Raw genomic sequence first — 12,659 nt, forward strand, 5'->3', positions numbered from 1 at the left:
ACAGCCACAAAGTCATAAACTCTGCCTATTTCTACAATTTATCATCTTAAAATCTGATTTTAAACCTAAACCTAACCATATCCCTAACCTTAACTACACTGCTGTGATCAGGCACCTGGTGAGACACCCAGCTGTGACTGCAATGAAATGGCTAAACAACACTAGACTGGATGATGCGACTCACATGGTACACAGCAGAGGGGGAGCAGTGAGTGACACACTGGTCTGGACAGGAGTCCGTTGTGAATGCAGTATTCACACAGAAATGGGCTGAGTTTGGATTCGTTCTCTATAAAAATAAATCATCCTGGGAGGTTAATACTTTATGTTGTTTGGATTTGAAAATCCAACCGTTGTATTGGAAGGGGACGGGGCTTAGGGGGCTGTGTGTGGTTGTCCATGTGGGTGTGAGTGAGAGACACAGAAGAAACCAATCAGTAAAAGGGACATCCCATTAATTATCAACACATCGTGCCGACAACATCACAATAGCCTTTCCAGACTCTGAAGTCAAGAGGACTTTGAGTTAGGTGTCAGCCAGACTATAACAACACAACTTCTTACCTGCAGTAGGCAACTATAGCAGACAATGTTAGGCAGTAGGCCAATATTTAACATGCTCAGTACTAATTATCCACAGCATCCACTTGACAAATGGTGTTTTCCCAACTAATTGTACTCTGCAGTATTTTGTCTCAAACTCTGAAAACTCTAAAAACTGAATGTGATTGACAAGATTGACTTGAATTCAGGACAATTTCAGACACATAAGACTCTGCTCCCCTGTAAAATGACTTTCTCTCTTCTGTTCTCCTCTCTCTCTCTGTTCTCTGATTCTGTACTCTATCCAATCATTTTGTCCTGACCCGCCCCCCTCTTGTCCTGTGTGTGTGTGACTCTGTGTCCCTGGTTTGGGGATCCTGATCCGGCTGAACTGCTGTAGACAGTACATCGTTCCCTCTGTAGCCCTGTACTGGCGGTGACAGCTTTCCATTGCTTGACCAGAACAACGTCTGTGTGTGTCACGTGTGTATGTGTTCCTAATATTCCTAGGACTCTACATTGCATTTTCAGTACACTGTTTATAAACACCACATATTTATTTATATAGCTCACGCTACCTACCACTGTACATATCATTCTTAGTATATCTTGTGTAAATTCATGTGGTGTATATACGTATAGATTCAGTAGTGGAAAAATTGTCATACGTGAGTAAAAGTAAAGATACCTTAATAGAAAATGACTCAAGTAAAAGTGAAAGTCATCCAGTAAAATCCTACTTAATTAAGTAAAAGTCTAAAAGTATTTGGTTTTAAATATACTTAAGTATCAAAAGTAAATGTAATTGCTAAAATATACTTAAGTTTCAAAAGCATTTAGCAAACTAGGCACCATTGTATTTTTATTTATGGATAGCCAGGGGCATGCTCCAACCCTCATACATGATTTACAAACGAAGCATGTGTTTAGTGAGTCCGCCAGATCAGAGGCACCAGGGATGTTCTCTTGATAAGTGTGTGAATTTGACACATTTCCTGTCCTTCTAAGCATTCAAAATGGAACAAGTACTTTTGCGTGTCAGAAAAAATATATTATTTTCTTTAGGAATGTAGTAAAGTATAAAGATGTAAAAAATATTGTAAGTTCAAGTATTGTTACTTAAGTACTTTACATCACTGTATAGATTGCATTTGAATTACTGCTACAGTGCTACTTGGCTTGTTAATTGAATTAGTTTAATTTTTTTGTTTTTTATATTATTTGTGTACTTTACTGCATTGTTAGGAGCTAGTAAGATAAGCTTTCCATTGCACCCGCTATAACATCTGCTAAACTGTGTACATGACCAATAAACTTTGATTTGAGGTATGAGATGAGAAAACTTTAATTCCACCAGCTCTGGGGCAAAACCTAGGCGTTTAGCTCAGCAGGATAACAGTATCTTGCATCATGCCAATGATGTTGGTTCTATTTGGTCAGATCACAAGTTTGTTGCCTCTCAACCAGAATAGTGTATGTAACATGCAAAGCACACATGTGCAAATCAAAAGTACCACATTTGTTCTGAGCCTCAGCACATTGCATTTTCCCCCATGCCCATCTTCCAGGTGCATAGTCAGCACCGGAACGGATACCCTACGCAAGGGTCATATGCCACTGCCAGCACACGCACACCGTAAAAAAACATAGATATGTAGAAGTAACATTACACGCACATATGGATACTGGTACACCACACTCAAACACACGTTAATTGCTGTGCTATTACACCATCATGGCCTTTCCTTGCTTTTCCTCAATAGAAGATGTATGTAGAATGTCATTAGTTTGAAGAGGCAGAGAGAAATCTGATAAAAATATACTCAAAGGGTCAAAGTTCTTAGTTTTTCTAGATGATTTGATCAAGACTAGGGATATATTATGCAAGATCCCAATGTCACCAAATGGCATCAGGACTCAAACTCTGAGCAACAGGCTATTTCCACAGGTAGGTGGTATTACCTTCAGTGCGCACTTCTCCCCAGTCTTCTTATTGGTGCATTCCAGAACCTTCCCATTGATCCCCAACCCAAGGACCTGACTGGAGATCTTATACTCGTCTGTCACCGCGTTACGCTTTATCTCCAATTTTGGGTAAACGGGCATAGGGAATTGCGTGGAATTGGTGTCTTCCTGTGCAGCCGGCGCCGCGTTGTCAGTGGAGTCTGGTTCGGCTTGAGGTTCTGATGTGGTGTCAAGTTTTGGCTCAGCCTTCGGCGATACAGAAGGTTGCTCCTTACCGTTACCATTGTGTAGCATGGTCACACAGATGTGTCTGTGAGTGGTCACCTAGGATTTTTTTTAAACTGACCTCAAAAGGCTAATATGACTTTGAAAGTGAAATGACGCGAATGTCCCGTAATTTACCCTAAGCAGAAATTACTCCTTGACACCGCTAAGGGCGCGCATTCGGTGTTCACTTTCTCCTGGCCAGTTCCTGTGTGCCTCGGGATGTTTAAAACATTGAAAAGACAATAGCCTACGAGTTAATAGTCCCACGATTAAAAAGGTTTTGTACTAAAACTTTTCTAAAATAAAATGTTAAATACTTTACGGTATATACACAACAGCAGCATATTGATCTTCTTCAACCAATTATTAAATTCAAGTTCAATACAATAATCCTGCATATCCGCAGGGTAAAAAAACAAACAATAAACATGTCCACATTTGAATAGGCTAGAGTAGAAAATTTGTAATTCTGGTCAGATGCCTTCGGTTTAACTGGCCTCGTAACTTTCCAACGTCCTTTTGTCACATGGGCTAATGACTGAGGGGAGTTTGCGTAAGCATTACCCTCTACTCAAGTCATTTCTCAACAGGCTTCCTCTTAAAGGAGCAGTACATTTTGTCGGCAAATAACTAGTAGTCTGTAATAGGACAGCTAGGCCCGACAGGGTAGAATTGAATGGAATTAAATAAATAAAAATATATACCCTAGACTAACTGCAATCTGTCAGAGTAGATGGTAATTTGTGTTTTTAAATGTATCTGCTTTTAAACAAACTCTCCTTCAAGCATGCACAAGTGTGTCAACATTTTGTAGGACATCCCAGGTGAGTGATTTGAATACAAAGTGCTTAATATAACCCAGGCTTAAACCCTCCCCAAATGCAACAATTAATGAGTGGCAAGGAAAAAACTGATGATCAAGAGAGAGGGAGAGAGAAACAGATATATAGAGAGAAGGGTGGGGGTAATGAAAGAGGGGTGGACATCCTTGAAAACTGAAGCAGGCCACATCACCTGCTTAGCTAAACTGTCATTCTGGCAGTCATTTTAAACACGTAATCCAACATAAATAGTATGACGGTATAGCTTAATCTGACATCGTGAGAGTATATCATTTATTGCAGAGACTAAATATAGACTGAACTAAACTTTGCATACAGTCTTAAAGTGCATTGAATAAACGGTGTGCCTTACTGGTTCATCAGTTTAAATATTATCGGATTATAATGGAGGAAACTGCTTTATTGCTCTCCTCTTCCAAAATAGCACAACTAAAATAAACTTCACTGCGGTTGGCAATGTACAATGCCTTCAGAAAGTATTCACACCTGCTGACTTTTTCCACATTTGTGTTACAGCCTGAATTTAAAATTAATTCAATGTAGATTTTTTTTGTGTCATTGGCTTACACAAAATAACCCATAATGTCATAGTGTAATTATGTTTTTTGACATATTTACTAATTAATTTAAAATGAAAAGCTTAAATGTCTTGAGTCAATAAATATTCAACCAGTTTGTTATGGTAAGCCTAAATTAATTCAGGAATAAAAAGGTGCTTAAAAAGCCACATAATAAGTTGCATGGACTCACTCTGTGTGCAATAATAGTGTTTAAAATGATTTATGAATGACTACCTCATCTCTGTACCCCACACATACAATTATCTGTAAGGTCCTTAAGTCGAGCAGTGAATTTAAAACACAGATTCAACCTCAAAGACCAGGGAGGTTTTCCAATGCCTCGCGAAGAAGGGCACCTATTGATAGATGGGTAAAAAAAAATGCAGGCATTGAATATCCCTTTGAGCCTAGTAAAGTTATGAATTACACTTTGGAAGGCGTATCAATACACCCAGTCACTACAAAGATACAGGCTTCCTTCCTTACTCAGTTGCCAGAGAGGAAGGAAACCGCTCAGGGATTTCACCATGAGGCTAATGGTGCCTTTAAAACAGTTACAGAGTTTAATGGCTGTGAAAGGAGAAAACTGAGGATGGATCAACAACATTGTAGGTCCTCCACAATACTAACCTAATTGAAAGAGTGTAAAGAAGGAAGCCTGTACAGAATAAAAATATTCCAAAACATGCATCCGGTTTGCAACAAGGCATTAATAATGCAAAAAATGTGTCAAAGCAATTAACTTTGGGGCAAATCCAATACAACACATTATTGAGTAACACTCTATATTTTCAAGCATAATGGTAGCTGCATCATGTTAAGGGTATGCTTGTAATCATTAAGGACTGGGGAGTTTTACAGGATAAAAAATAAATGGAATGGCTAAGCACAGGCAAAATCCTAGAGGAAAACCAGCCTCAGTCTGCTTTCCACCAGACAATGGGAGATGAATTCACCATTCAGCAGATCAATAACCTAAAACACAAGGACAAATCTACACTAGAGTTGCTTACTCAGAAGACAGTGAATGTTCCTGAGTGGCTGACTTACAGTTTTGATTTAAATCTACTTCAAAATCTATGAAAAGACCTGAAAATGGTTGTTTAGCAATGATCAACAACAATTTGACAGAGCTTGAAGAACATTGAAAAAAAATAATGGGCAAATGTTGCACTATCCCAGTGTGAAAGGCTCTTAAGAGACTTACCCAGAAAGACTCATAGCTGTAATCGCTGCCAAAAATGCTTCTACAAAGTATTGACTCAGGGGTGTGAATACTTATGTAACTGAGATATCTGTATTTATTTTTCAATACATTTTCAAAAATGTCTAAAAACATGTTTTCACTTTGTCGTTATGGGGTATTGTGTGTAGATGGGTGAGACAAAATGTACATTTAATACATTTTGAATTCAGGCATTAACACAACAAAATGTGGAATAAGTCAAGGGGTATGAATACTTTCTGAAGGCACTGTAGAAACATACAAACATTCCCCCTCAGTAAAAATGTGCATCCTGCCAGGAAAGTCCAGTTTGTTTGATTTTGATGTTTTTGTTGTGTATGTAGTAAGCGAAAGGGAAACTGTGTGTGTGTGTGTTGATTGTGTTTAGTAGTCCAGTGCACAGATGAGGGCCACTCCCTGTTTGATCCAGTATCTCTGGGTGGTGTGTGTGGGCAGCTCCACAGCGATCACGTAGTTAGTAGAGTGACCTGTCGTAGACAGAGTTCCTATAGAGAAAACACGGAGCTGCAGTCAGGACCAGACTCAAACTACTGTACTCCCTTTTATGCTGATTAAGGTAAATCATGGTGATCTCATCTGTCAACAATCTGTAATAGTCCCTGGAAGCTGACGATGGAAAATACATAGCTACAGTATGAAGCATTTCGTTATTAGACACCGGGTCTATTTTGGGCATGTAATAAACCACCTAAAAGAAGCACACGGGCTAATACACTATTACACAGACAGACACACTAATATAAGGATATGCAATCAAACACCAGCACACACACAAACACTGTTGGAACCAGATCCTTGTACATGAGTGTATATAGTAGGTGCAGTATTGGCCTGTTGTATTGCTCAGGCACTGACCGGCACGTGTGAGGGTCTTGTAGATGGGGCAGATGTAAACTCCTGAAGTGGGTGGTTTGCGGTTGGGCTCAGGAACCATCCAGATGACAGCCATCTCAGTGTAGAGCTCTTTGGGCCGGGACTCAGTGAGCAGGCCTACCTTGGCGTCCCAGCGCGCCCCCTCCAGGAACAAGCCGTGGATGTAGCAACCCATCTCAGGCCTCTCCTTCAGCGCAGAGGCAGACTCCCTCATCACCTGGGATGGGGGATAAAGGAGAAGGCACAAATGTCATTAAGTTCAAGGATGTCATCAAAAACTTCCAACGTAGAAATCAGCCAAGTAATACCCAATCAAAACAAGTAATCCATATTCCAACAGGGTTAATTGCTCACTATAAATGTAACCTCCAATATGAAATACATTCACATTTGGGGAGGAGGGAAGAGAGGAAGGGAATGAGAGTGTGCTGCTATCTCACCCTGAAGTCAAAGCCAATGGTATCTATGGAGACCACGGAGCGGCGGGCAAAGTTCTGCAGTGTTCCTGTGAGGAAAGCCTGGGGGAAGAAGAAGCCACTGATCCAGAAAACAGGTGGGACACCGTCAGAGATCCAGCCATGTAAGAACTTGATCCTCTGGAGCAGGTCAGACACCCAGGAGGCCAGGGGTTTCAAAGAGGGGTAGGCCTGGTGGAAGACAGGGAGAGACAGAGGGAATACTTAATGAGTGGTCCCGTGGGGGTTTTCACAAAAGGAAAAGTGTAGAGTGATTTCAGTGTGTTTCATAGATGCGGTAAAGAGGTCAATCGAACTTGACCAAAACAATGGAATTACCATGGAAAGGGCTGGAGGAAACAGCCATGGGGGAAAGATTCTGAATCTCCTCAGAGTACCACAGTATGAGTCATAATACCCATTAAATCTAGCGGTCAAACAAGGAAATGGTTCCAATCATTTTTCCACCATAAGTTTTTCCCATAGGGTTTTTTAGAAACACTTAAAATAAGGGCTGTGTTTCATGTAGGCTTACCCTGGCATGACATTTTGATAACCATGTAAGTCTTTCTAGGACAAGGTGACTTTTATCAATATATTCGCTTGTATTCACCCCTTAAAAATGAAATGCTAATTAGCTACTAATGTGGCTATCAAAGAACTACAAATGTCACGATGATCTGGACAAGACTGCCAAATCGAGGCAAAGGTAAGAATCTCTGGATGAACTACCTAATGTTAGCTACATTTAGGAATGAATAAATTCGAGGCAAAGGTAAGAATCTCTGGATGAACTACCTAATGTTAGCTACATTTAGGAATGAATAAATTGCCTACATTTCTTTAAATGGATAATTCTGTGAACTGTCTTGTGCAAGTTTTAAATTGACACAATAACTGTTAGCAAAGGTGTCTGCTAGATACGATGTGCAGGAGCTTGCAGGGATTTGTAGTCTTGCATGATGTCTACTTTGATGCTAATTAGCATTTTTGAATCTGAGAGTTAATAGAGCTGAATATATTTATAAAAGTCACCTTGTCCGAGAGATTTACATGGTTATTAAAAAGCGTCACGCCAGGGTAGGTGTACACGAAACACAGCCCTTATTTTAAGTGTTTATAAAATTCCCTATGGGAAAACTGAATGGTGGAAAAAGGATTGTAACCATTTCCTTATTTGACTGCTAGTTTGTATGGGTATTATGACACCTGCACTGTGGGGCTCTATTGCCCCCCAGCAAAGTTTGTCTATATTTAGGCTATTGTTTATATGTGTATTTCACACTATGTTGAGGTAAAAATCTGAGTATAATGCTTGTATAGATGCCATCCCTAACACATGTTCATGTCATGGTTACCAATCAACTGCATTACAGTTAAACACGACTTTGACTACCATCAACGATTTCTGTAAGATAGATATGCTAACCAGCTTATACAAACGGGAGTTAGCATTTACCAGTCACTACTTTTAAATCTGAAAAGGGACAACTTCTACATGTCATACAGCGAAAACAGCCAAATGGGACTTAAGTAAGCACATTGTAGGCCTGTTACAATACATAAATCATGACAGATTTGACGATTATTCACTTTTTTAGATCAGATTTGTGGAATGTGCGCCAATCTTCCATTGACTCCTTGATCGCATCTATTTGGGATAGCCACAGGTCCGTTGACTAGTGGTTTCCATTTGCGCGCTGTGCCTCGGTCTCGCGCCAGTAAAGACTAGAACGATTTGTGAGTCTATTTGTGACTTTGCATTTTTTCGTGTTTCTTTTATTGTGTTGAAGGGGATCCCCATTTAAAGTATCTATGAGCGCTCTGAGGTGTTAAACTAAACCCTGGTACCAGGTCTGTGCTAATTAGATGAGTGTGCATATACAGTAGCTGTGATTGATTTAATGATTCAAAAGGGGTTGATAACGGTTGGTGTATACCATGTTTTCAACTTGTGTTGTTTATTGAAACTGAATTGACATGTTTTCCTTTTAATAATAATTCATAACCATCGGTTGTTTGTGATTATTCTTTTGCATAGTTCAAGGGATATCTAATTGTTGTGTATTTCAATACTGTGTGTGCATATTATATTTCCTAGTGGGTAAACTATATATTCTTTAGGGATATATTACCTACTAGGTTAGGCCCAACCCAGTCCACACACTAATTTTCACATGCTGCCTGCTTACATAGTTTATTATTGCCACATACCTAGATACTAGGTTCAAACTTATATTAACTCAGGTCCCTCAGCATAGAGGACTACAATAATGTAACTCTAAATATGTTCATGTATATGTTCCTGTAAATACCTTGGCCTGCCACATGTCAGGGACTTTGTTGATGAATAGGCTGTTGGCCATAAGCTCCAGTTCTGATGACATCACCACTAAGCCCTTCAGAGCCTTCACAATATCACTGAGGCTCTGGGATATGACCACTAACAACCGGTTATACCTGAGAGAGAAGGGTGGGTGGAGAGGGATAGGAGAAAGAAAGAGATACTCAGGAGAATGTTGACTATAGAAGAGCTCTCTGAAATGGAATATTGTGATGGTAACTGGAACGGTCTTGAAGTTAATGGTGGGAGAAACAGATATGGCACTAGACAGAATGTTAGGGACTTCAGCAGTGGTTTTTGACAGGACTAGGTTACCTGATGACCTCCTGGATCAGGACTGTGTTCATGGACTCCTCATACTGGACTGGGTACTTAGTCATCACCTCCTGAACACTGATAGGCAGGGGGACCTTCTCAACAATGCCTGCCACTATCTCCTCTACGATCTACAGGGAAAAAAAACAAGATCCATTACCAGCCCAGCCTGAATTCCTTCAAACATACAACACACAATCACTCAACAACCCCACCACACTTTCTGAAGGTACAGGTTCATACCCCTTGACTTATTCCACATTTTGTTGTGTTAAAGCCTGAATTCAAAATGGATGAAATGTATTGTTTTTCCCTCACCCATCTACACACAATACCCCATAATGACAAAGTGAAAACAAGTTTTTATAAATGTTTGCAAATGTATTGAAAATAAAGTGCAGAAAAATTGCATTTACATACAGTATTCACACCCTGGGTCAATACATTTTAGAATCACCTTTGGCAGCAATTTCTGGGTAAGTCTTTCTGGGTAAGTCTCTATGGGCTTTGCACACCTGGATTGTACAATATTTGTATATTATTATTATTATTGAAAAAATTCTTCAAGCTCTCTCAAGTTGGTTGTTGATCATTGCTAGACAGCCATTTTCAAGTCTTGCCATAGATTTTCAAGACAATTTAAGTCAAAACTGTAACTAGGACACTCAGGAACATTCAATGTCATCTTGGTAAGCAACTTCAGTGTATAGTTGTGTTTTAGGTTATTGTCCTGCTGAAAGGTGAATTTGTCTCCCTGTGTCCGTTGGAAAGCAGACTGGACCAGGTTTCCCTCTAGGATTTTGCCGGTGCTTAGCTCTATTCAGTTTCTTTAAAAAAATAAAAAAAAATCCCTAGTCCTTGCCGATGGGACAAGCATACCCGTAACATGATGCAGCCACCACCATGCTTGAAAATATGAAAACTGGTACTGTGATGTGTTGTGTTGGATTTGCCCCATACAAAACGCTTTGTATTCAGGACATAAAGTTTATTTCTTTGCCATTTGTTTTGCAGTTTTAATTTACTGCCTTATTGCAAACAGAATGATGTTTTGGAATAATTGTATTATGTACAGGCTTACTTCTTTTCACTCTGTCATTTAGGTTAGTATTGTGGAATAACTCAAATGTTGTTGATCCATCCTCAGTTTTCTCCTATCACAACCATTAAACGCTGTAACTGCTTTAACGTCATCATTGGCCTTATGGTGAAATCCCTGAGCGGTTTCCTTCCTCTCCGACAACTGAGTTAGGAAGGAAGCCTGCATCTTTGTAGTGACTGGGTGTATTGATACCCCATCCAAAGTATAATTAATAACTTCACCATGCTCAAAGGGATATTTAATGTCTGTTGTTTTTTTAACCAATCTACCAATAGGTTCCCTTCTTTGCGAGGCATTGGAAAACCCACCTGGTCATTGTGGTTGATGTGTTTTAAATTCACAGCTCGACTAAGGGACCTTACAGATAAATTGTATGTGTGGGTAACAGAGATCAGGGAATCATTCAAACATGCTAAACACTAATATTGCACACAGAGTGAGTTCATGTAACTTATTATGTGACTTGTTAAGCACATTTTTACTCCTGAAGTTATTTAGGCTTGCCATAAAAAGGGTGTTGAATACTTATCGACTCAAGACATTTCAGATGTATTTTTTTTATACATGTCTAAAAACATAATTCCAGCTTGACATTATGGGTGTGTAGAACAGTGACACAACATCTCAATGTAATCTATTTTAAGCTCAGGCTGTAACACAACAACATTTGGAAAAAGTAAAGGGGTGTGAATACTTTCTGAAGGCATTGTATGTTAGCATGTCAACAGAATGGTACCCTGAGTATTACCTATGAGCTTTCGTTAACAAGTCTAACAGCTAAGGAGGCTAGAGTAAGAGTTGTATAAGCAACAAATATAAGTAAGACTAGCTGCTGACATGAACCCAGATAGGACAAAACAAAAGTTCAAAACCTGTTTCTTGCTGGGGTAGAGTTTCAGCAAGAGTAGACACAGGAGAGGACACACACACAGTACACACAGTACCTCTTCTCTGGCCTTGCCCCCGCTGGCTGCTGCTTTAGGCTGGAGCTGCACCACGGCTCCCAGCAGGGCAAACGCCTCGTTCTGGGCAAAGCTGATGTTAGCATTGTCATGGAGACCAAAGATCTCAGGTGTGTCATTGATGGGCAGGCCACGGATGTACGCCAGGTAGCCCTGAGAGACAAGCAAAACGGATATTAGTGGTTGATGGTTGGGAATTAACCAGTGTTTATTAATGCTTAATCAGACCAAACTAACCGTCTCCTTCTCTGACCTTGATGTCGAGCTCAGTGTCGATCTGCCTGTAGACTCCGGAGGCGGAGTAGGCGTAGTCGGTACCGAGCACAGCAGGACAGTAGAAGTCCTCCAACACGTTGAGGATGCAGCGGCGGTCCCAGTCATCGGTCACACGACCACCATAGTTGATCTCCCCCGCAGTGTACTTCAGAACCTGGACAGATCGAGTAGAGAACAACGGCATAATCAATCACTTACAGAACGCAGGCACATACACGCACCAGAAAAAAAGGACACATGAAACATAAAAAATGCAGAATCTTGCTAGAAGTATTTGTTTCAGCTGATAGTTAAAATATCTGTAACAAGAATTACATTTCAATGACAATAGAAATCAATTTGGAATATTTGCAGTGCGTCAGACAGTGGACAAGGACGTGTGAAGCTTTACAGGGAGAGAAGAGAGATACGTTTTAGGACTGTAGACAGGAATAGTGGACAGTGGAGAATAGCTAAAAGAATGGGACCAGAGATAAAAGGGTAAGAAATGAGAGGAGATAAAAGATAAAGGAGAGGGGAGATGAAACGAGAAATACTAAAGGAAAAGCTAGAAGAGAAGGAAGCTAAGAGAGAGAGAGAGAGAGAGAGAGAGAGAGAGAGAGAGAGAGAGAGAGAGAGTCTTCCCCACCTTGTAGGGGATGTCCTGGTACTCATCCAGGAACATCTTGAGCTGGCTGATACAGATGCGGAGGTCACCGTCAGTGAACTCATATGGGATGTTGAACCCCAGTGGGCCAAACTTTCTGCGCTCAATGGCATTACCGTGGAACAGACACAGAGACAGGAGCAGGGACTTAAGCTCTGCAGCCTGGAGGAGAGGAGGAACAGGGGACAACGTTAGACGAGGGGTCTGGGTATGTAGTTTTCCACTTGAATTACACAATACAGTACACAGTATAGTATGGGAGT

At 40.4% G+C, this 12,659-nt stretch overlaps 2 protein-coding genes across 2 annotated transcripts in view; both read right to left on the reverse strand.

Moving 5' to 3' along the window:
• LOC139371239 (MAP kinase-activated protein kinase 3-like) overlaps positions 1-3,321 on the reverse strand; it is a 36,333-nt gene extending 33,012 nt beyond the window's left edge. Inside the window, exon 1 of the mRNA XM_071111457.1 lies at positions 2,506-3,321. Within this exon, the coding sequence (XP_070967558.1) occupies positions 2,506-2,802 (297 nt within the window). The 5' untranslated portion in view covers positions 2,803-3,321. The remainder of the gene's footprint in view (positions 1-2,505) is intronic.
• A 545-nt stretch (positions 3,322-3,866) lies between these two features.
• The window catches only part of LOC139369474 (dynein, axonemal, heavy chain 1), a 63,920-nt gene continuing 55,127 nt past the window's right edge, over positions 3,867-12,659 (reverse strand). The window contains exons 69-76 of the mRNA XM_071108731.1: positions 12,379-12,558; positions 11,728-11,904; positions 11,457-11,627; positions 9,411-9,541; positions 9,067-9,211; positions 6,737-6,943; positions 6,279-6,513; positions 3,867-5,908 (exon numbers count right to left, since the gene is read on the reverse strand). Of these exons, the coding sequence (XP_070964832.1) occupies positions 5,787-5,908; positions 6,279-6,513; positions 6,737-6,943; positions 9,067-9,211; positions 9,411-9,541; positions 11,457-11,627; positions 11,728-11,904; positions 12,379-12,558 (1,368 nt within the window). The 3' untranslated portion in view covers positions 3,867-5,786. The remainder of the gene's footprint in view (positions 5,909-6,278; positions 6,514-6,736; positions 6,944-9,066; positions 9,212-9,410; positions 9,542-11,456; positions 11,628-11,727; positions 11,905-12,378; positions 12,559-12,659) is intronic.

Source organism: Oncorhynchus clarkii, chromosome 17 (assembly GCF_045791955.1).
Source record: "Oncorhynchus clarkii lewisi isolate Uvic-CL-2024 chromosome 17, UVic_Ocla_1.0, whole genome shotgun sequence".
Lineage (NCBI taxonomy): Eukaryota > Metazoa > Chordata > Actinopteri > Salmoniformes > Salmonidae > Oncorhynchus > Oncorhynchus clarkii.